This window comes from Rhizophagus irregularis, chromosome 22, assembly GCF_026210795.1.
Source record: "Rhizophagus irregularis chromosome 22, complete sequence".
NCBI lineage: Eukaryota > Fungi > Glomeromycota > Glomeromycetes > Glomerales > Glomeraceae > Rhizophagus > Rhizophagus irregularis.
Genome location: NC_089450.1, coordinates 1,053,647 through 1,077,793, shown reverse-complemented (window position 1 = coordinate 1,077,793; position 24,147 = coordinate 1,053,647). Strand labels below are relative to the sequence as shown.

The 24,147-nt window shown below is 34.6% G+C and overlaps 10 protein-coding genes across 11 annotated transcripts; 4 read left to right on the top strand and 6 right to left on the bottom strand.

Moving 5' to 3' along the window:
- Positions 1-1,982: 1,982 nt before the first annotated feature.
- On the bottom strand, positions 1,983-2,387 carry OCT59_014509 (uncharacterized protein; the record flags this gene model as incomplete). Its single annotated transcript, XM_066150076.1, has 1 exon — positions 1,983-2,387. The coding sequence occupies one exon, from the start codon at positions 2,385-2,387 to the stop codon at positions 1,983-1,985; it is 405 nt and encodes a 134-aa protein (XP_066002284.1).
- Positions 2,388-3,627: 1,240 nt separating this feature from the next.
- OCT59_014508 (uncharacterized protein) lies at positions 3,628-5,094 on the bottom strand (the record flags this gene model as incomplete). The annotated part of the gene is made up of 1 exon (XM_066150075.1): positions 3,628-5,094. The coding sequence occupies one exon, from the start codon at positions 5,092-5,094 to the stop codon at positions 3,628-3,630; it is 1,467 nt and encodes a 488-aa protein (XP_066002283.1).
- A 101-nt stretch (positions 5,095-5,195) lies between these two features.
- OCT59_014507 (uncharacterized protein) lies at positions 5,196-5,477 on the bottom strand (the record flags this gene model as incomplete). The annotated part of the gene is made up of 1 exon (XM_066150074.1): positions 5,196-5,477. The coding sequence occupies one exon, from the start codon at positions 5,475-5,477 to the stop codon at positions 5,196-5,198; it is 282 nt and encodes a 93-aa protein (XP_066002282.1).
- Positions 5,478-5,564: 87 nt separating this feature from the next.
- On the bottom strand, positions 5,565-7,076 carry OCT59_014506 (uncharacterized protein; the record flags this gene model as incomplete). Its single annotated transcript, XM_066150073.1, has 1 exon — positions 5,565-7,076. One exon carries the CDS (start codon positions 7,074-7,076, stop codon positions 5,565-5,567), a length of 1,512 nt encoding a protein of 503 aa, XP_066002281.1.
- Positions 7,077-7,199: 123 nt separating this feature from the next.
- Positions 7,200-9,640, bottom strand: OCT59_014505 (uncharacterized protein; the record flags this gene model as incomplete). The annotated part of the gene is made up of 3 exons (XM_066150072.1): positions 7,200-7,632; positions 7,736-7,893; positions 8,942-9,640. 3 exons carry the CDS (start codon positions 9,638-9,640, stop codon positions 7,200-7,202), a joined length of 1,290 nt encoding a protein of 429 aa, XP_066002280.1.
- Positions 9,641-10,460: 820 nt separating this feature from the next.
- On the bottom strand, positions 10,461-10,682 carry OCT59_014504 (uncharacterized protein; the record flags this gene model as incomplete). The annotated part of the gene is made up of 1 exon (XM_066150071.1): positions 10,461-10,682. One exon carries the CDS (start codon positions 10,680-10,682, stop codon positions 10,461-10,463), a length of 222 nt encoding a protein of 73 aa, XP_066002279.1.
- A 1,725-nt stretch (positions 10,683-12,407) lies between these two features.
- On the top strand, positions 12,408-13,338 carry OCT59_014503 (uncharacterized protein; the record flags this gene model as incomplete). Its single annotated transcript, XM_066150070.1, has 5 exons — positions 12,408-12,474; positions 12,577-12,944; positions 13,013-13,076; positions 13,218-13,245; positions 13,314-13,338. The coding sequence occupies 5 exons, from the start codon at positions 12,408-12,410 to the stop codon at positions 13,336-13,338; spliced, it is 552 nt and encodes a 183-aa protein (XP_066002278.1).
- A 7,282-nt stretch (positions 13,339-20,620) lies between these two features.
- On the top strand, positions 20,621-20,872 carry OCT59_014502 (uncharacterized protein; the record flags this gene model as incomplete). The annotated part of the gene is made up of 1 exon (XM_066150068.1): positions 20,621-20,872. One exon carries the CDS (start codon positions 20,621-20,623, stop codon positions 20,870-20,872), a length of 252 nt encoding a protein of 83 aa, XP_066002277.1.
- Positions 20,873-21,591: 719 nt separating this feature from the next.
- On the top strand, positions 21,592-22,464 carry OCT59_014501 (uncharacterized protein; the record flags this gene model as incomplete). The annotated part of the gene is made up of 3 exons (XM_066150067.1): positions 21,592-21,630; positions 21,693-21,813; positions 22,241-22,464. The coding sequence occupies 3 exons, from the start codon at positions 21,592-21,594 to the stop codon at positions 22,462-22,464; spliced, it is 384 nt and encodes a 127-aa protein (XP_066002276.1).
- A 703-nt stretch (positions 22,465-23,167) lies between these two features.
- Positions 23,168-24,016, top strand: OCT59_014500 (uncharacterized protein; the record flags this gene model as incomplete). Of its 2 annotated transcripts, XM_066150066.1 has the most annotated exons (2): positions 23,168-23,528; positions 23,619-24,016. In XM_066150066.1, 2 exons carry the CDS (start codon positions 23,168-23,170, stop codon positions 24,014-24,016), a joined length of 759 nt encoding a protein of 252 aa, XP_066002275.1. The 2 variants fall into 2 exon arrangements, with proteins under 2 accessions (XP_066002275.1, XP_025170619.1); XM_025330686.2 differs by lacking the exon at positions 23,168-23,528 and having other exon boundaries at positions 23,570-24,016.
- Positions 24,017-24,147: the final 131 nt, after the last annotated feature.

Here is a 24,147-nt window from a genome sequence, read left to right as displayed (position 1 = left end):
TTGACGGGCTTTTGGCCAATATTGAAACGTTCTTTAAGAGCAGCCACAGGGTCACGTGTACGTGAGCGACCACGGCGTTGATTAAGCGGGCAAGAGGTAGGAGCACAACCAAGTTTACCACAACGATGGCAAAGAGCTTTCGAATCATTGGATGAACCCCACCGAAGAGTACGACCTTGAAAACCAATAGTTTGCTCCATAGCGGCATCCATTGTTTCCTGCGAGTTGAAGGTGACATAAGCCCAAGGTTTAGGTTTATAAGAATTCAGGGAAAGGGGAATGTTAATTGCTTTTGCTCCATGTTCTTTAACCAGAGGAGCGAGATGAATATCTTTAGTATTAGCGGGAAGTCCAGAGAGAACAGCCACGAACGCTGCGAGCGGCTTTTTGATCTAAGGAGTAGTGGCACGGGGTAACACGCAAGCAGGTAGAAAAGCAGTAAACTGCCCATTGAGTAGTGAAACGGGAAATGGCATCGGCATGATCATAGACAATGCGGGCTTGTTGCATCTTAGCACCTTTCCCGAGTAAAGATGGATGGTAAGGAGGTTGCCAAACTTCTTGAAATAGGATTGGAGTTGCGGTTTAGTAATGAAGAACGGGATATCTGTTACTTGAATTGCACGGAGGTCTTCATCGGACCGGAGCTGTTTGGGATCGTACAGGTGGAATTGAAGGTCCGGAAAGTCGGAATGTGTGCTACCAACACACAAGTCACGAGCTTCCGCAGTATGAAAATGTATGATAAGACGTTTAGCGTCCCCTGAGCCAGTCATACGTGCACGACCGGTATATGATTCATACGTTTCCAAGAATAAGTTGTTAACGGCTTCTATAATTGCCTTATTGGTTTTAAGTTTCTCAAGAGTTTGGGGAGCGGAGTTGGGCGCAGCTGCAGCCAGGAAATCTTGACGATTAATGGTAATGGTAGGGGAGGGATCAACAGCCTGATCGGGCGATGTACCATCATTAACGTCCATATTAGGGGACGCGTTAGGGGATGGGTTAATTTCTTTGTTTCGAGGTGCATGAATAGACGCGTTAGCTCCAGAAGACGCGTCTTGGCCAGGCGCAGTAGGCGCAGCAGAATTTTTCGGGGTAGAAGCTTGAGTATTTTCTTGGGCAGTGCTGCGGGAATTATTTTGTTGAGGAATAGCGGTCGAAGTTGAACCAACTAAACCACCGTCAGCCGGCGCGTCGGCAACGAAATCTTCATAGTCTTCATCCATGGAGTCCTTTGTAAGTATACGGGAACGTTTTTGGGAATTATTATCACTATCAGAACCAGAGTTGTCAGAGAGTTGTTTTTTATTATTTTTCTTTTCTTGACGAGCAGCCTTATTACTGTTAGGGTTATAGCTGCCGCCACCTCTTCTAGCAAGGTTTCTAGACATGTTAGAAGGTATGAGTTGGGTAAAATATAAGAGTTGTTAGTACGAAGATATAAAATTTTCTTTCTGAAAATTTTTGGTTAATAGATCAGCGGTAAGAGATCTATCAGTCTTTCAGTCCTTATCAAAAAATACAAGAATACCTGATGATGAGGTTACATGGTCATCAGTCCTTATCAAAAATGCAAGGATACCTGATGATAAGGTTACATGGTCATCAATCCTTGTCAAAAAAATGCAAGAATACCTGATAAATAAGTTACTGGGTTATTGGCCTAGAATGCATTCATGGAAAAACTATGGATTATATTACAGAAAATGTGAACGGAGTTCATGTCACGTGATACCCTGAACAAATGTGTAGAGTGTCACGTGATTTCATGCGGTACGTAGATCATTTCCTTTTTGGGCGATACCCGTTCCACAAAAAATCGATTTGGTAAGAATGCGTTTGGAACCCTGTGTAACATAAATTTCCTTTTTCGGTAATTCGGGATTACGCGGTAATGCCGGCCGGATCTAAAAAATATGACTCTGCAGGGTAATTCCTACGAAAGTCAAGTACAAAATGCTTACTCCTGTTGAGTCCATTCATTCCACTCCCAGTCCCCAAGGATCGCCTCCCCATCTATGTTCACTTAATGCATGCTCTATGGTTTCCCTCTCTTGGGAGTCCACGACCATCCCATTCCTAAGCATTTTCTCCATAATATAAAGCTGATCCTCGGTAAAGCGGTTTATCCATCTTTTATAGAGGTCGTGTACATCTTCAAACGTTATCCAGTCAATATTCCCTTCTCCATACTGATCTCCGAGAGCTCGGATTTCCCAGTACATATCCCCGAGTGTAGTGGCATAATTTTTCCACCTCTTATATGCCTCTCGACGAACTTCCTGCCACCACACTCTATCTACCTTACTCACTGCAATAAGGTCAGTATCCGGAATCTTTGCGACAATGCGTTCGACTATTTCTACTGGTAATCGGTCCAACATGATGTTATGTTACTTATACTATAGCTATCTTCAATTACTGTATGCCTATACTGATAAAAAATAGATATTAAATTCGTACTAGGATCGTAGTGACCACAGGAGCCGCTTATGCAAGAAGTTCTGTTAAGGTTTTCTCAGCCTTGTTTTTAGTAATAGCTCGCTTTGGGGGACCGGTTGATGAGTCCTTAGTCGCATTATAATACAATTCGAAGAGGCCCTCAAGCTTATCTAGGAGAGCTTATTTATTCTTGTATGATTCGCGGATTTTTGCTATGCGCAGTATATGCCGCATTATCTGGGAAGAGTTTTCTGGCCACGAACTTCACATATGATACAGGAGAATTTGCCGTCTGGATTCGCTTGATATACTTCACGTGGTCCTGGACGAGGTAACTGGTTTTACTAAACCCAGATACTAATGCGACTACTATAGTATCTTTTAATGCGCGGATAATCTTGGGGACAGTTTCGTCGAGACAACATTAGGCTGAATGCGCGATGCCTCGTAAATAACCTCCTCACTAGTGCTGTCAGTGCTGTTAACAATGCTTGCGAATTCGGTATATGTTGACATGATTCTTTGTACTTTGTAATAAATATGAATCTTCAGTTACCTGTTCATTAAAACGAGAAAAAATAAATATGAACCTCGGAGTTTACACTTGGGATACTGCAAGGCAGTAGAAGCGTTGCTCGGCCTTTTGCATCAATGGAGAGCCTGGTCTATACAACCAGGGGATAGCGACTTTCTGGATAATCCTAGCCGCTTTATTGTTCCTTCTTTCTATATATCTCCTAAAGGCATTCTGGATTATTTCAGCATGATGAGTATAATAGTCGAAATTAAAATGCTTTGGGCAACTATATAAATGTAGTCGTACCGCTTGATCCATAGAAGCGTCGGCTCCCCATCCGCGATCAATAAAATATTTACAGTAGGTACAGTACCACCTATTTGGTAGTCGTGATACTATTCTCCTAATGTGCACAACATAAGCATATACAGCTTGACGAGACCTTGGATAAGGTGGCCGCTTATAACCTATTCTACTACAAGTATCATAATATTGCACAGCATTCTGAATGCGCCTAGCCACGTGTGGAAACTTTCATCGTCTTGTCTACCTAATCCGTCAGTGTTTTGCATTTGGGTATCTCGTAAGATTACATATCCCATAGGTTTATTCAATTATGCCATCACGGTATGTCAGTAAAAAATACACATACCGGTCCCTAGCAATCATGTCCAGATAACCTTGTTCGCATTTTTCACATGGCAGTATCCCGCGGTTTCAAACTTGAAAGTCTTTAGAGTCGTATCTGCATTCTCTGAACAAGTGAAAAGCGCGGGGTTATCTGGCTGTTCTTCTAAAATAAATCCGTCTGTATGGATATGTCGTACTTTATCCTTGTATGGTTGAATTGCCTCAGATGTGATTTTGCGACCACGTGCTAATAAGAATGGGGCGATCCTGGGATACTCACCTTTGAAGGGATTACCCAGGTTTGTAAACTGGAATCGCCACTGGTCAGATCCTACTGGTATGATAGAGTCGAGTGTATGGCCCTCTGGAAATGTAAATGGGTCTGTTTGATCTGTGGTGAGTGTCTTGTAATTACGCTTCCTCTGGCATAATGCTCCCCATAATGTGTTGAGGACTCGCTTTACCACGCGGCCAGCTACGCCTCCCTGGTTTTTAATTTTGAAGAGGAAGTGTACATACTCATCGAATATTACAGTTCCAGGGATTCTCGCTTCTCTATCATATATCAATGCATTTGGCTTCCCATCCTGTATTAACTGTATATTGAGACCAAGTTTTTTTGCTCGTTGTAAGTCGATGAATGTATAGATTCCCCTTTTATTCTGTCGGAAGAGAATATTATTCCCACTTACCTTAGCACGGAATAATCCATACAAGGCATAACCCCTGTGGTCGACAAAGTCATTAAGTGTCTGGAATTTACCCCGTCTGATTGGAAAGTTCGCGTTTGATTGTTGGATACTCGGGTATAAACTTGTTGCGTCGTACTGTCTTCCATAGCCCTTCCACTCGTTATCTGCCCAGATTAATCCTCCCATCATTGCATCACTTAACCACTCTGCTTCTATCGGGTCGAGAGGATCGTTGGCTGGAATCCCTACACTTAATCGTTCGAATAACCAGAGAGCCGTTCTTTTGTAAGACCAGTTATGGTATGATAAGTCGATTCCTAAACCGAACTTCTTTGTAGTCTGTAAGAAGACATCCCGCTCCTCGTGAATTCTCTGATATGCTTCTTCAAGAGTTTCATATATTCCCGTTTTACGGTTCTTTTCGACGGGAATGAAAGAACTCTTGGAATTCTTAGTTTTTTGAAACTGCCCAATTGTGCAAGACTTAACTGTTTTGCCGTTGTATATTGTGACTACATTATTGGTTCCATCTTCATGGTATACAATGGGTAAATTACGCTTTTTATCTATTTTACTGGGGTGGAGTCTTCCGGGATTTAACGCGAGGGAGTAATGGCCTTCTGATAGGATGAGTGTTACACATCTATCGGACTTACTCTTAGAGATTCGGGTAATATCCCCCACAATATTAATTGCGAGACTCCCTGCGAGTTGTTCAACCTTGTCTATGCATGAAACTGGGATGGGAGCATCGCGATTGAGATCTAATGCCTTTTTGATATACTCGGGCTTTTCGATTGACTTTGGCATTTTAGAGAATGTGCCGTAAATTTTTTTTAGGCATTCATACAGGCAATCATTTAGCTCCCCATTGCATCCTCCTGCGGCCGGTGGACTATCTCTCGCATAAATTATGAATTGTTCAAAATAATCAATTGCGTCATCCGGTATTGTGCTTCATCATAATGGTCTAATAGTGAAAAGAGGCTGGCTGGTTGGTTTCTTGATGTCCATCCACCGGGTTTCCAGTTTTCATAGGGAAGTAGAATCTGGAACTTTCTATCTGGAAATCGTGCCTGGAGAGTCTGACCGAGTCTGGCGATAGCTCCTCTGGAAAAGCGGGCACCGGAATACTGAAGTTCCTTGATGTCAGGTCGTGTTGGTAAAGTGCAGGCGATTCTTGAGTATTGCATTTTTATGTATATGATTTGTATTCAACTATAAATAATATCTTTCTATATATATATACGAAAAAAAAAAGAAATAATCTCAAATAGCGCTTACAATATGTCGTTGATAGCGCCCTCAATATCCTCTTCGTCCCAGTCATCGATGATTCCATTGGCGGCCTCCCATTCACGTTCCATATCAGTTTTTGGACGTTCCTCGGGGATCTCTCGCGCTTTTACCTTATCTGCCCTCATAGTTTCATAACCAGAGGGGGTGGGGATAATCTCGGCATCACGATTATCCTTGTATATTCTTATAAAATCCGCGAGTTCTTTACGGCTAGGTATTTTAGGTAAGTATCCATTATATTCGATCCAGTCCTTGAAGCGGTCTACTACTTCCTTAAAGTAATACTGGTACTCATCCTCAATACGCGTTGTGGGACATTCCTCTATTTCAAACGCGAGTATTTCCCAGTCATATTCGTCTGACGCGTCTTGGTACTTGGCCCATAATTCCTTACCTGTATTGTAAAGATCATTGAAGACCTGGTCCTTTGAATTTTTAACCCATGGTTTGCGATCCCATCGGTGCCTTTCTTGCCAAGCCCAGTGCGCTCGAGTGCCTTCCTTTGGTTCAGGATCCCGGTCAACTTCTGGTTCTGTGTCGAGTTCTGGGATAAGCTGCTCTTCGGGAGCCGGTTCTGGGTCAGGCTTAGTGACAGATGCAGAAGATTCTGCGGGATACTCGGGTTGTTGTTCAGGAGCTGGGTTCACAGTTGTAAAATCTGAGTCAGATAGCAAGTCATCTAAAACGTCGTAGTTATCTGGCTCGGGGATAGGTTCTTCTTGGTCGAGTTCCTCGTCAGATAGATAACAATCTGAGAAGCTATCTATAGGTTTATCGGTGTCTGACTCATTAGTATCTTCATCGGGATCCGGTTGTTCTTTTCTTAACTCTTGTGGACGTTCTTTTAAGTGGTCAGGCTTGGGTGGAAGTGGTGGAGGAGTCTTGCGAATTACAGGTGCGAGTTTTTCCTCGACAGGTTCAGGTTTTTCCTCAGCGGGTTCGGGTTTTTCCTCAGTGGGTTTCTCGGCAACTAACTCTATTTCCTCTACTGGTGCTTCCTGTACGTCTTGTACATCTTGGATTACTTTACTAAAATTCTCCACGATTTTTGCTTTATCTAGTATGTAATAGTTTATTCGGGCACCTGAACGTCTTGGGCGGGTTTTAGGAATGAATTGTTTAATCTCCATGCCAAACTTATTATCACTAAGTGTTTTGTTTTCGCCCTTCTCACTGCACCAATTCTGGTAAGTGCTATAGAAATTTGTACACGGGATTTCAAGTGTGTCGCAATTGTCGGGCCACATCATTTCAAGGTAATATTGTATAAAACGCTGGGGATTCGGGATACTTGCTTCGATTAACTCTCGTTTCATTTGAGTATCAGGAATAGATCGGGGATTGAAGCCAGTTAAGTCTCGGCTAAGTAGGTAGGACATGAAGGAACTGGCTGTATCCGGATTTTCTAATACTTTTACGAGAGAACCGAAGTATTCTCTATTGCCCTTATATTTGGCTGAGACGTTGAGAGCTACAAATCTTTCATCTCCCATTTCTATGCGGATTGGCATAGCATGATTACTGAGGATCATGTAGCCAGCAAAGTCATCAATAACCTTCACATCTATCCCCTTTTCCTCGATAGAGATGTAAGGCTCGGTGATTAAACTCTTGAGTCAGTTGTTTGCCGCGCCGATTCCTTGGCCTGACATATCGCATTCATTGAGGATGATAAGTTTTTTGGCACGAACAGCTGCATTGAACCTTCCCATTACATCTTCAAGACGGGTAGTGGAGAGGAAATTTTCACGGCCGAGAATACGTTCTCCGATAAAATCGGTTGAGATATTCTTACCACATCTGGGGAGACTGCGCATGATAATTGCTGTACCGGGTTTTTTGTCTGGATTTTGAATTAGAAATGCGAGCCAGTTGAGGATGTATATGGTTAATTGCTTGTCCTCTGCACACCATACCTCATGAACGTGTTGGATGATTGGATTAACTAGGTTTGGTTTGATGTGCTCAGCGGGTTGGGCCCTGAAACCTAGGAAGAGATTGAAGAATTCAGGATTATACTTTGCGTTGTGTAGGGCATGAAGTTTACATCTGTATAACAGATCTTTGCGATTGAGGCTTGGAGAAGAAGATCCTTTAATTTGGTGGATGTGGTCGCGTCACTGTCTTCTCCGGTATCTGACCGAATAATTACCTTGTGCTTAGTAGAAATCCCCTTGAGATCTGCGGCGAACTCGAAGTATATGCTTCCATTGTAAGCCTTCTTTTTTCTAATCCACATGCCGGATTTTGTGGTGATAAAAGCCACAGAAGCCGAGATTGCTGAATTGACGCTTTCTTTCGTGTGTGTACCTACACATTTTTTAAGAAGGTCATCGTAGAAGAAACGGTTGTTGGGGTTAAAGATTGCTGGAACTTGAGCGGCCATTTTTTGTTCTATTAAATCGAGTACTAATTTATAGTTATCTAATCTTCAATTGCCGAATATATTTTTTCGAGTGAGATAGAGGGGCAGGTGTCCATAGCTTGAATCGGATTTTGGAGCCTGAGGGGCTTACTAAAGTGTCCATAGTTCAGCTGCCATAGTTCGGGATATAGAGTGGTCATAGTTCGGTGGTCATAGTTCGGTGGTCATAGTTCGGTGGTCATAGTTCGGGGCAAGTGGTCATAGTTCGGGGCAAGTGGTCATAGTTCGAGACAAGTGGTCATAGTTCGGTGGTTATAGTTCGGTGGTTATACTTGGGATCCAGGTGAGTGTATAAAGGATAATCATAGCATAAATCAGGTTTTGGAGTCTGAGGAGCTTACTAAGGTGGTCATAGTTCGGTGGTCATAGTATTATCTAAGTTTTTTGAACGGGGAAGGATATTTTCGATTTCGGCTTTATTCCGTTTTTATCCTTTTTAGATGGCTAGATTGGCTGAGTTTTAATATATAAGAAAAAATGGAGAAAAAAAGAAGTTGGAAAGTACATGTACCAGCCATGGCGCTGTGGCGTAGCGTTAGTATATATGGGGGAATTCTCTACCCCACGAAGGGGGGATGTAGGTACTGCGAGGCCGTGAGGCCGAGGTGGAGGAACGTAGTGACTACACTACCAGCCCGACGACGATATTAATATTTCGTGTTGTCCAAAAAGTGGGGATTCCCCCCATAAATTTCCATGCCAAAATTCTGATTTTTCTTCAGAATTAATGCCGGGTCCAAAATACATATGCTTCATTAGCATCGGATTATTAAGAATACGCCATATAATTTCACTAATTGAGAGTTGATACGAAAGTTTTGATCCTCGTGAGGTTGATGGAGTTTTTTTTGGTGAAATTTTAATAGACTTTGTTATTATTGGTAGGAGAGGAAGACGTTTTCTCCATGATTGGAATCTTTGGATATTTTTTACCACATGGGTAGGTTCAAATTGAGAATTGTGAATGATATCGACAAGATCTTCATATGCTTTCGTAGAAACATTATGTTTCTGAAGCCAGCAAAATAATGCCGTAGTTGTATAATTATCAAAGTACGGTGCAAATTGACCATTGCAGAACGGTATCTTGTCTTCATCTAACGCTTCAACGATTTGATGTATTTCTTCCTCTTCGTTATTACGTTCCTCTTCATCGTTATTATGTTCCTCTTCATCGTAATTACGTTCCTCTTCATCGTTATTACGTTCCTCTTCCACTTGATTATTATTATCATCATTATTACCTTCATCCTCCTCCTCTTCGTCATTGTTTTCATTATTATCTTCCTCCTCTTCCTCCTCTTCATAATTGTATTCGTTATCACTTTCTTCTTCCTCTTCAGTATCAGATGAATTGACATTATCTTGCGAAAATATCATCTCATCATTGTAGTCTTGAGGATTAACTGATCCATATGCATTATCGTCATCATTAATGTCTTGAAAACTTAAATCATCTTTATGATCATACTGAAAGTCCATGTCATCGTTATCATTATCAGGTGAACGTACAGGCGAACGAATTGCCACTCTCTCATCAGAATCTGTTGTCTCATTAGGTTTGCTGTAAGAAAACCGATTTCGAATTCGAATTGGCTCTATTGGCTTGTTGTGACTATATCGTCTTCTCATCTTTATAACAATTTAAAATAATTCAAATTTAATTAGAATTTTATAAATTCAATTAGAACTAAATTTATTAAATACTATTAGTGTGTCGGCAAAAAAAAAAATGCAATTAAGTAATCAATTCGGTTAAATTACTGCCGATTTGGCTACACAAAATTTAGGGTCAATTATACCGGCTGTATATGGTTAATGACAATTGGTATGACAAATAATATTATCGAAAATAGTCATTTATTGAATGAAAATAAAATAAAATATATAATAATATAAAACATAATAATAAAATAAAATAAAACATATAATAATATAAACATAATAATAATTAAATAAAATAAAACATATAATAAAATAAAACATATAATAATAAAATAAAATAAAACATAATATTAAAATAAAATAAAACATAATAATAAAATAAAATAAAATATATTAAAATAATAAAATAAAAAATAAAAAATCAATGACGTCGGTGAGAGCGCCTGCGCTCTCGGTGGGTGAGGAGATCGAGAACGCGAGCGCCTGCGCTCCGGTGGTAGTAGGGGGATCGGGAGCGAGAGCGCCTGCGCTCTCTATACTCGTATGTCCTATGATCCATCCTATTTCTCCGGGGCGGCCCGGACTAATGCTTAAAACAAAGCAAGTATTAATATAAATGCAATGAATTAATGAAAAAATCAGTTAAATAATAAATACTTACGCTCCACTCTCCAAAACTCGTCAGAGAGTTCCTGGTGGAATCTCTCGTCATGCAAAGTCGGGGTACGAGTGGAATATCCTTCAGGATTTCTGTTTATTAATCTCTCTAAATTCTCGTACCCCGACTTTAGCGCATTCCATTTCTCTCACATTGTTTTCTAGTTGGCCTGAATATGTGGTTGTTTCGTATATCACGAGCAATTCCACGCCATAATTGGTTTTGGTCATGTAACCTCGTTGTGGTGAATAAGGGCTGATAGGCCCGACGACGCTGAATTAAGGTCAAAGCAGCGTCATCAGGCCATTGAATGTATACTGGAAGATTTGCGTTTAAGTTTAATGCTGCCATTATTAAATATTATTAGTTTGATGGGGAAAATGTCAAGAAAAGGCTCTATATTTATAATAAATTTATTATGATTTCTTTGAGTTTATTTTTACGATCTTGTCTAAATTTTTTAGTTCTAATGCAATCATCCTTAATTAATTTATTTAACATTGAATACACACATAATTTTTTTTTGATTTCTTTGAGTTTATTTTTACGATCTTGTCTAAATTTTTTAGTTCTAATGCAATCATCTTTAATTAATTTATTTAACAATGAATACACACATAATTTTTTTTTGATTTCTTTGAGTTTATTTTTACGATCTTGTCTAGTTCTAATGCAATCATCTTTAATTAATTTATTTAACATTGAATACGCACATATTTTTTTTTGATTTCTTTGAGTTTATTTTTACGATCTTGCCTAAATTTTTTAGTTCTAATGCAATCATCTTTAATTAATTTATTTAACATTGAATACACTCAATTTTTTGATTTATCAATTTATTTTAAAAATATAATTATAGTAATACTGCATTAATTAATATATATAAATAAAAATAAATAAACAAATTCTATTAATAAAAAATGAGTTAAAATGTTATCTTTATACTTTATAATTATAAAATATAATATTTTAAATCACGCATGTCCTTGATTATATTTCATATTACACTGCGATGATATATTACAATTATACTGAATTTTAAGCTAACCTTAATTTACACCGTAACAAACTTAATTCGATCTTAATTTACTCCGTTTTAGGAATATTATCGAACAATTAAACAAATGATTAGTTGCACATGACTTGTATTATTTGAATAGTTGATACTTTATATACCGATATTTGATTACACCAATATGTATTAAAACTCTTTCCTATCAGTAATTTCACAATTTCAATCAATATATCGGTATTTTTCAAATATCGTTGTAAGTCGACTACTGTAGATCCCATCTATTTTTTATGTAATCAATCCAGAGGCTTACACTAAATAGATATGGCTTAGTTAGATAGGATCATCACATGGTTCATTGGCTCAGTTATTTTTCCGTCAAGAGTACCAGGATCTTATAAATTTTTTTTTCTTGCATGTCATCATATCACACATAAAAATGGAAATTCAAAACGTAATATTCCATTAATTTCTTCTCACTCCTTTTCTTCTACCGATCATTTTTCTTCTCACTCCTTTTCTTCTACCAATCATTTTTCTTCTCACTCCTTTTCTTCTACCGATCATTTTTCTTCTCATTTTTCCATTATTTTTCTTCTCATTCCACGTATAGCCTGAAAAATATAATAAATTTGAAACCGTAAAATCGATTTGAGGTAATCTTCCATGTAAAAAAAAAATTTCACTGAATGAAATTCGATATTGTAATAATTTATTTATATTAATTAAATTTAATTTTCGATCTTCTAGAAATCATAATTTTTAGTTTTCCCATCTCCTGATATTTTTAACTGATCCTGCATTCTACACGATACACAATGATATTAAGATCATGTATATTTTCCAATTAAATACTACAATCATAATTACAATAGCTAAAATCTCAAAATTATATCATGATAACCTCGCCCTTTTTTTTGTTCATTCAATATTTATCATCTACTTTTTTGAGCAAGAAAGTTGCTCTACATTTTTTATTCATTCATATTTTCTCGATAAATATCACCTACTTTTAAACAAAAAGGTTGTTCCACTTTTTTTTTCGCTCATATTTTTTTTATATTATGACGACTAAACGTAAATTACCTAATAAATTGTCTGATGATAATCAAGAAATGGAAGTTGAAGGAGGTATGTAGATATAACTCTTTTGTAAATTTATAGTAAGTTTTGCTTATATAGTTATATGTAATAAGAAGAATAATTAATAAATACCAAAAATATGTATAATAGGATCGAAAAGAAAACAAATTACGAAAAAAAGAAGAGATATTGACATTGAGAAAGCCAATCAGTTGATGAAAAAAAGTAAAAATAGTAATAAAGAAGCTGCCGAATCTGCCGATAAAGAAGTTATAGTAGTAAATGAAAAAAGAAGTAATGATGATGATGATGATGATGATGATGATGATGATGATGATGATGATAATGATGATGATGATGAGAGTAAGACGAAAGATCATAAAAAACCCGAAGTATTTCAATCAAAGTCAAATTTAGAAATAGTTGCTTGGCTCGTCGACCATCCGGAAATTTTAAGATTGGCACTAGAAATGAACAATACGGATGTTGCTATCTCATCATCCAGTAAAATTACGGACGTAAGTATTAAATTAACATGATTTTATTATGTCTAAATCTTTTAAATAATGTATTTTTAATATTTTAGGATAAAATTCGTCTATGGGACGAAAGTGTCAAGTGTCTTTTTTTACGTGCAAGAAGTCCGCGTGGTGAAGTTTTTGATGAGTTGATAACAAAAATTTTCAAAATAAAAATACATTCGAACGAAGCTAAAAGCTACCTCGAAAAAACCTGAAAATTTTTTATCGATTTCAGAAATAAGTTTAACCAAATTATTTTAACTTCTGTAGAAGAATTTAAAGAAATAAGAAAAAACAGGTATTTATTTAATTGTTTCGTAGCTAACCAAATAGTGCTGTTTGTATTAATTATTAATTTAATTATAGAGCATCTACTGGAAGTTTATCTTAAAAGGAACTTATAGATTACGTTGATGAAGAATTTGTCCAAAAGATTTTAAGCCGACAGCTTGTAGCTGTTAATATTTCAGAATTAACAAGAAATGGAGGATTCAATACCTTGGTTGATTTCGTAAGAGAAACCTTTAAGGTTTCGTGGAACGGAAAAAATTTGTCCGCCGTTAAAGAATTAGATAATATGACCAAAAAATTAACGATCCCTTCTAGGAGCGGAAATAAGATCGTCGATTCTTTATCGGTAAGTTATTTTATTTATACTGTACTGATACTTCATATCCTTTAATCATAGTTATTAATAATAATATTAAATTATACATAGTTATAAATCTTAGCAAACGCTCTAATTTTTTTATAAAATTATGCATTTTATAACGATATTACATTGAATAAATTTAGTAAATTTTACAAGCAAATGATAATATGAAACATCATTATTATAAACATTATACCATAATGTCGAGTGATAATAATATAAAATAAAATGGATGTATAAAACTATAAAATGTTTGTCTAAGATATAACATTTTCAAGTTTAAAAAGTAATTGTTGTTTTGTTAAAAATGGAATGGTTATTATATGACGTTTCTTCTTTAGTATATACGACCTAAATATCTCTATATATTTGACGTTCTTATACAGATCAAAAAGAATACATTTGCGTAACATTTACGTAAAGTAAGAACTTTAAAGTTTAAGCCAATTCTGACTGGTAATTTACAAAATAACAAACACATTTCTTAAAAAAAAATTCTAAATCAGAATACTTTTCCGGTTTCCATCTTCGATTCTGCAAAAAATTGAAAAGTTCAGGTGATAATTTAAGAAATATCCACCTATAAAGAGACTAAACAATTATCAGGTTGATCAAGTTCATGTAATACCAAATTTAATAAATTGTCTGATTAAATGATCGCGTATATTAAATGATCGCGTATATTAAATGATCGCGTATATTAAATGATCGCGTATATTATAAGGCTATAAGGCCTATTAATTCCTAAAAAGTCAATTCAACCACCATTTTATTTAACCGCTATTTATTTGTACGTTTTTTTTTTTGAAAAAAAAAACTTTCTTTCTGAAAAGTAGAGTCTTCCTCCTATACCGTTTGCCGTCGTGCATAGTGTGTTATAGGAAAAGGCGGACTTGTTTTATTGATTATATGGGCATAAGCTTATGTTATATAGGCGTAAAACTTATATAATCAGTTTGATAACGCAACAAAAATCCTTTAATCAAGGGTTAAAATAGGCATGATGGGATATTCTCATATATCATGAGCTCTGTCTGTTCGAAGTGTCGTTTTATATATAATTAAGTAGGCTTAAGTCGTAAGTAACTTTTTTATAACATTGATTATTGGAGAATTAAGTGGCAAAAATAATTTTTAGTTTGTAAGACTTTAACTCCATACCAACTTGTGTGTGTTTGGGCGTTAATTTATTCCCTAACCCTTAGACCCACTCGTGGGTTAGGTAGGTTGCTTTGCACTTCTTGCAGCCTATCTTCTAATGGGTTTTAGGTCCACGTTTGCCCATTTAAAATTTATTAAACAGGATGTCATTCGTCCAAACACATTGCAACGTTTGTTGATGAAGCTATGGTTGTCTAATAAAAGTTCGCTTTGCCTGGCAATTTATAGTGGATTCAATGGATCAAATTACAAACAACAATAATTTAGTCATATGAGAATTCCAGGCCAAAGAATAAGGGTGCATTGTCAAAGTTGAGAATATATTTGTATTTTTTTTTTAAAGCCGTCATTCTCATGAACTTTTTCATTGTATCCCTAAGTTCAATGATTTTGGTAATGATGAAACTGCAGTTGTTTATAGGGGTTTCCCGCCAAACTTCTGAGGTGAATTTGTCTGGTGTTTTCGAATATACTTATCCTTTTTGCAATAGAGTCGTAGCGAGTCTTCTTAAAGCGTACCTGTGACACCCCATCCAACTTGGGCAGTGTCGCTGAATCTAAAGCAAGGTACCCGGTTAATCCTCAACTTTGGGTTGATGAGTTATGATTCTGGAGTATTAAGGCATAATGTTTTGACTTACATTACCAATTTAACTCATAATTCTAATTTATTGAATTAGTTTATTATAGATTTATTGATATTTTTTTTATCTGTTATATAATATTTAAACTAATGTATACTTTATCTGTAATTAAAATTGTTATTGTAATAAATAACCGGTAACTTAAATCTATTGAAATTAACTTTTAAATTAGATTACAAATTATTAAAATATTATAAAATTGAATTTAACGATATTTGATTGATTTGATATTTTTATAGATAATATCATTTTGATATTATTTTGATACTGAATTAATATTAAAATAATATTATATTGATATTGCATTTATTAAAAAAAAATCATTATTGTTATAACAATATCAAAATGATATCGTTTCGTTATTTGTCAATATCAATTAGATAATTATAAAGTGATATCTTTATGATATCATATTGATATTGAATTAATGTTAGAACGATATCATATTAATATCGTATTTACTTTCTATTTTTCATTATTGTTATAACAATATCGAAATATCGATATGATATCGATTTGATGTTTTGTCAATATCGTTATGATGTCGATTAGATAATTATAAAGTGATATCTTTACGATATCATATTGATATTGAATTAATGTTGGAACGATATCATATTAATATCGTATTTACTTTCTATTTTTCATTATTGTTATAACAATATCGAAATATCGATATGATATCGATTTGATGTTTTGTCAATATCGTTATGATGTCGATTAGATAATTATAAAGTGATATCTTTACGATATCATATTGATATTGAATTAATGTTAGAACGATATCATATTAATATCGTATTTACTTCCCATTTTTCAAAAAATTCATTGTTGTTATAACAATATCGAAATGATATCGATCTGATATTTTTTCAAACAAATATCTTTACGATATCATTTCGATATATTGAATTAATATTGAAATGATATCATTGCGATATCATAATGATATCATTTGCAAATTGATATCGCCACGATTATTTAACATCATTATTATATTAATTCGGTATTGTTTAAAAATTCAAGGTTTCTGTAAAGTAATTTTCAAATAATGATGGTAAAGGATTACTATAATCTTGAACAACTTCCGAATCTTGGTCATCATCCGAATCTCGATTAGCCTCATGGTTCAATTTTGTACGAACATCTACTATTTTTCTGTTACATTTAGAATAATTGCAAGAAACCATTCTTCTGTCATGTGTATGTATAATTGAAATTGATTCTTCAGATTCTTCATCAATTACTCTAGAAATCGCTCTACTTTTACAAGAAGAGCGAGTTGTAATTGATTCTTTATCATTGCTAAGTAAAGCAGAAACTAATCTCTTTCGTCTACTCATTTTATGAAATAAAAAATTTACAATATTTATCTCAATATATTTTTAAATAATGTCAATTTAATTCTTTTTAAAAAGTAAATTCCTGCTGCGCTACAAATCGAACAAATTCAATTTTACATTATAAATCACCATAATATGTTTTCAATTATTCAATTAAGATTATTTTTTAAAGAACAATATAAAAAATTCGCCATATAATCAAACACTGGTCAAAAACTAATATATCGGGTAGCAGATATATATCAGATATGTACCTGATATGTGTAGTATTAATACTGAAAATCAGGTACCTGATATGTGTAAGATATATGTAAATATATATATCGTCTACATATCATTTACATATCATATACATATCGGTACCCGATATGTATATGATATATATATTTACACATATCTTACACATATCAGGTACCCGATTTTCAGCATTAATACTACACATATCAGGTACATATCTGATATATATCTGCTACCCGATATATTAGTTTTTGACCAGTATACTCAACTTTCGAAGCTTCCGAACCTAAATTTGTTGGATGGACGCGTTCCTTTATTTGAATGCATGACACCTAAGGCCTTTAAAGCCTATTTCCCTATTTTGCGAAAATGACAATTGTTTTATCTATCTCAGCTTGTTACTCCTCAAGGAACTCATTTAATTTCCTGGAAGGCTTACTATGACAACTTGGTTGGACGACGTGGCCCTGGTCGTATCCCTTATTGGTATAAAGATATCCAGCAAGCTACCACTATTCCTGACACCAACAATCGTTTGCTGGCTCAGTTTATTACTACACCTACGATTGACTCTTCATTTTGTGAATTGGCTCCTTGCCTATCCTCTCCTCCCACTACAAAAAATTGGATTGTTACGTTAGATGACTACGGCTCTCCCATTTTTGGCAAACAACTTTTGGTCCAAGCAAGTCGTGGTACTTGTTCTATTGTTCACTGGGTTTCCCCTGATTGCGAATCTTCGCCTGGTGATCTCATTAGACTTTCTCCTTGCCCTGGTTGTGCTGCTCATATTCCTTTGCCTCCTTCCAAAAAACGGAATGCTGATTTAACCCTTTGTACGCCTACGGTCTCTCTACAACATTCGCTTATTCTGCCCACCATCAATGAGCGAATTAGACATAATACTTTTGAAGTGACTTCTTCTTTTACTTGGGCTGATATAGAAGATGGTGTCCGTCTTTATTATAGTCGATTGGATTTTGATTTTGACTCTTCTTCTGATGACATTGTTGAAGCTCTCGCTCCTCCTATCACTATTGAATCCTCAGCTGCTGCTGTTTTTGCAAATTCCCCGTTGGTCGTGTCTTCAGACTCACGTTATATCTTTTTCACTGATGGGTCTCTTATTAATCTAGGCACTCCTGATGTTTCTATGGGCTGGTCCTGGATGCAAATTGTTCCAGATGCTAGTTTTCCTAACTTCATTGCCACTTATGCTCACGGCCTTATACGAGATAATCCTTCTTCTTCTCGAGCTGAAGCTGCCGCTATTTACGCAGTTTTAACCATTTCACCTCGCGACTCAGAAGTTACTATTTATACTGACTCGCAAACTGCCATTGATGGTCTTCGAAGTTGCTCTTCCTATGTCTACTCAAATAGCCGTCTTTACTATAAAACAACAAATTTCGAGCTTTGGGCTATTATTGAACGAACCATCCTTTCCAAGAATTTAACAGTTCTTCCTGTCAAAGTTAAAGCTCACTCTGGCAATTATTTAAATGATTTTGCTGACTCCTTGGCCAACACTGCTCACACTGCGTCATCCAGTATTTTGATTTCTGGCATGGACCTTGCCTCTGCCCATGATTTTGTTTTGACTTATGACAACGACGTCGTTTGTGAATCTAACCCGCGACACCTTCTCAAACAATATTATCAAACGCAGTTAATGCGTGAATTGTTAAATTTAACGCGATTTCACTTTACTTCTTTATTATCATCTAATATAGATTATATTGTCGACTGGGAACTTACTTGGTTTACTTTGAATTTCAAGCCCTCTCATGATGCATCTTTTACTTTTGAGCATGTCTTAAGACACCTAACCTTTAAATTCAAACTTTTCTTGGATGATTTACCCACATTGGAAAAGCTTAAGCGGACTCGACCAGACTTATACATGGATGAATTAACTTGCCGTTCTTGTATCGACCACATGGAAGACCTGATGCACCTTTTTATGTGCAAAAGACGTCGCCTACCTATGCAACAAATTCTCCAATCTTATCAAAACCATTTGATTTCTAAAATTCAAGAAGCTGGAAAATTGGCTGATATTGATCCTACTCCATTTATAGTAACACTCACTTCTCTTTCATGCTGGTCCTTTTCTTCTACAAATTGGTCCTCTTATGCCCTTGTCCGTGGTTGTTTACCCAAACTTTTTATTGACTTATTTGTCGATTTATCTATTCCAAGAATCTCCGCGATTAAGGTTATCGCTGCTATTCATAACAATTTTGTTCAGAAATTCAGAAAACGAATTTGAAATCCGCGTTCTTATGAAAAAAGTAGATGGGAAAACGCGATGAATATTACCTATAAGTTGAAAACTACTCCGAAGCCATCTAATTTGCCACTGTCAACGTACATACCTTACTCATCTTTACCTCCTCCGAACCTACATGATTCACGTGACTCCGGAACTGATTGGTTGAAGAACTCGATGAAATATGGTTTGCCTTGGTTTAATCACTTTTCAGGTTTTATGGGTCGTCTAATGGTGCTACTTAATAACAGCTTTTGCAGGATGGAGTGTCGATTTTTATAGTGGGCGCGCTGTTCGTTATTTTGTTAGCATAGTTGCTTCTACTTTGGTTAGAATATATCAAGGGGGAAGATCTGGGGAAATTTAGTGTAATGCGATTTTTCTTTTTTAGATTAATTTTTTTTACTTTATTTTTTCTTAGGAGACTATATAGCTTTGTTTTTAATTAGTTTTATTTTTATATTTTTCTTTTTATTTTTTGTAAATTGTAAAGTTCAAATAAATTTAATAAAGATAAAGGCTACTATGCCACGTTTGCCTAGTTTTTGACCAGTGAAAGTAATACATAGGAGTTAAATTAGATCCTTTTTTAAAGAACAATATAAGAAATTTGTTGTATAATCAAAAGAATAAAAAAGATCATTTAATCATTTAAGGGATAAATTTAATTGTTAAAAATTTTTTAAAGAATTAACGGTAAATACAATATCATGATAATTTGATTGTGATTAAGCTTATAAGAAAAAAGCCTAATTCGACTGATTTTAAGCTATAAAAGTCTAAATTTTGAATTTTTCTCTCTCATCTCTCTTTTCTTTCTCTTTCTCTTAATTTTTTACTTTCACCATGTCTTAACAAGAAAAAAAAAAATTACCAAAGTTTATAAATATCTGTCTGAAATTACTCCTGTTGCCACCGCAGCCATCACTAGCAAAAGAGCTTCTGAAATTTCTGAAATTACTCCTGCTACCACCACTAGCAACGAAACTACTTCTGCGCCTGCTACCACTAGCAAATCGACCATTACTTCAAAATTAAAAATTCAGCATATGAAAGAACAATATAAAAATTTCAAGGTTCTAGATTCCTATTTAGAATAGCAAAAGGATCTTCACCATAATTTAGACCTTTATGATGATAATCCATCTTTGGAAACTGGTATAATTGTAACAAAATTGCTAAAATTGGTTGCTATTTTGGTTGCTTTACATTGAAAGTTTGTTTGTTTTCGAATTTGGTTAATAAATTTAGAAAATCATAAATTACGTACGATAATAGCCAATTTGCGTAATAAAAACACGAAGTTGGAAAAAACAAACGTAGATATTTCTAAGAAATTAAAAGGCTTAAAAGAGGATTTCAATATGCTTATGGAAATTAACGATGCATTCGGTACAGAAAATGAAGAATTAAAAAGAAAAATCAGAGCAAGTGAGATCGATGATATCGAATCCAAGCATCTTTCTAAAAAAGCTAAGGGCAAAAGAAGCGTAGTCCAAATAAATGACGATGACGATAAAGACGAAGATGTTGATGACGACTTGATGGATTCCAAATCAAATGCAACCGAAGAATTACCCAAAGAGCCTAACGAAAGAGAAGCAAGGGTTTGTTGAGTTTTGACAATCATATTTGATACTAATTTTTGCAACTGATTTCAATACTAATTTCATTTTTTATGATAATTTACAAATTTTTATTAATTTAACACAATTCATATACTACTAACTTTACGAATTACTAATTTTTTACAAATTTTTATTAATTTAACGCGATTCATATACTAACTTTTACGAATTACTAATTTTTTACAAATTTTTATTAATTTAATGCGATTCATATACTAACTTTTACGAATTACTAATTTTTACAAATTTTTATTAATTTAATGCGATTCATATACTAACTTTTACGAATTACTAATTTTTTACAAATTTTTATTAATTTAACACGATTCATATACTAACTTTTACGAATTACTAATTTTTTACAAATTTTTATTAATTTAACGCGATTCATATAATAACTTTTATGAATTACTAATTTTTTACTAATTTAACGCAAATTCGTATACTAACTTTACAATTACTAATTTTTACTAATTTCAACACAAATTCATATACTAACTTTTACGAACTACCAATTTTTTATTAATTTCAATAACTAACGTTTTTGGTTCCACAAATTTATACTGAATTTTCTACTAACATATCTGTTTGTTGCTAATTTTATTATTTCATAATACTTTCTTTAATTTTTCTTTTTCTAAATATCAATTAGATCGAAATGAAATCAATCTTAAAAACACTTAATGAGAAATATAACTTAAACTACAATGAAACATTTAACAGTGCAAAAAACATTAAAATTTGACGTAAATTAATTCCCAAAATTCGAAAATCACTTGCTCCGAATTATCAACTATCCTTTAACCAGGTAACAAGGTGGTTAAGTAGCCTACATAAATCTCGACGATCTAAGTTGAGTTTGAGGATATCCGGTAAAGAAAGCATAGACAATCGACGAGTTCATGCCAACAATAGATTAAATGATGTATGTAATGTAATCCAGCGGCAAATTAATAATCCATATTAACTCATTTTAAAATTATCAATCAGAAAAAATTGCGAAGGATAAAGGCTGCGAAAGATCTCTTTAATAAAAAGGATAGCCGAATTACGAGTTATGAAAAATAGGATCTGTTAAAAATTCTGGCAAATCGTGCATATCATTCACCGGAAGTGAGTGAAACCGAAGATGAAAGTTCAAAATCGGTCATTAATGTTTATGATCTATCGTGGCGCTTAGAAAATGTTACTTATTTTATCTTGATTATTTATTTTGCTATAAATTTTTACTAATTCCGATTTTACTTATTTTCACTAATTCCAATTTTACTTATTTTTACATTTTCCAATTTTATTTATTTTTACATTTTAGTTGAGACTTTTATTAAGAAAATGTTCTCAATAAATATTTAAAAGTGGAACAAACGGCGCAGCAATTGCGATCTCGGAATTATGATAACGAGATACAATGCTATGATAAAGTATCACCAGATGATGCTCCCGATTGGTCATATATTGATCAACCGGATATGTTATATGACACAGAATATACAGACGATTTAAATATTGATGATGAAGATTTAGATGCAATTTTGGAAGATAAAGCGGATAAATCAGAAAGTTTTATGCAAGAAGATTAATAGTTGGAATTTCAGAATTCTATTTTATTACTAATTTACTCTTTTTTTAGTTTTGCATATTATAGTATGTTTTATTACATATCTGAATTAATTTTACTCTTTTTTTAGTTTTGCGTATTATATTATATTATATTTTTTATAGCATATATGAATTTATTTTACTCTAATTTTTAGTTTTGCGTATTATAATATATTTTATAGTATATCTGAATTTATAAATTGAATTGTAATTGAATTATATCTGAATTATATCCGATTTATATAATAAATTTAGTTGATTTATGTCTAATTAATAATGTCAAATTTAGTAGTATTTGTTGATTTATATCCGATTTATATCTGATTTCTTATTCTGAATTATATCTGAGTGGCAACCACTCAGAACCCAAATGGAATATTGCCTTTTTAAAAAAATTGGTCAAAATTGAGTTATAAATCAGATTAAAATCAGATGATCGATTTCTATTTGATTTGAACTATTTCAACTAGTGTATGTATGGTACCTAGGCATATTCTCAAAATGTTTATTAACTATTTGCTAGAACAGAAGTGTCAAGTAATCTGTTGTGAAGACGATGCTCAGCCTCCACCATTCTTTGGAGAGATGCCTCATAGCTAGTTAAAAGAGCGAGCTGATTATTATGAGGAAGTCTTGACTGACTATTGGGCTAAATGTCTTAGATTACAAGAGCTTAAGAAAAAAATGCGATGGCAAAATAAAAGAGTGCAGTCAAATCTATTCCGTGAAGCACTTCTGGTCACAGAAAAATGGAAATATCTTGAAGGTGAATGGAAGCCATCAGATCATATCTTATCAGCACACCTACTTTCCCGAAGAATTGCTTCCCAAAAATGCTTAGAACTTCATCAGGCAAAATATCCTAATGTGCCGATCCCATTAATCTATAGGTCAAGAGATGGACGTAAACAAAATTGCCTTGTCCAGATTCCCGGCTTATCCGAAAAAAAGGAACTAGTGAAAAATGATATAATACACTTACCCTTAAATACACTTCCTGACAAATTCTTAAAAGATGTGTTAGCAGACAAAAAAGTCATAGATTGTGAGCTTGGATATGCTATGAAAATTCACACTAGTTAAGGAATGACTCTCAAAGCTCTACAGCGTGTTTGGGTCATTGATGAAAACCTAGCTTGGGATAACCTAATATATTTAGCAGTTGGTTGTGTGGAATATTTAAGTCAACTCATTCGGGTTGAGGCGCCTCCATTACCTCCTGAAATTGCCCAAGAGATTGAGGAGGCAAAAAAGAATAGATGGCTAGAGCATGAATTGAGATCATCTATTCAGGAAAAACTTGTCAGATATATGGGCCAGGATAAGGAAAAAGGCCGTGAATTCGATCTAACAGTTGACTATATCCTTACATTAAAACGTATTCAAGAAGACAGATGTGCATTATGTCTCATAGAAATGAAATTTGAATGGGATCGGCCAGGAGATATATCCCAGTGGACAGTAGATCGAATCCACAATAGTTTGGGGCATATCAAAGGGAATGTACGCCTCACTTGTCTACTTTGCAACTGAAATCATCGAGTCTAAGTCACTGCCATGGCTAGACTAGTGATATGGTGCATATATGCAAGTCGGAGGAGGCAAATCACAGTATTTACATAATTATTAGATTTTTTTTTTCTGGCATGATAAATATTCAGTTA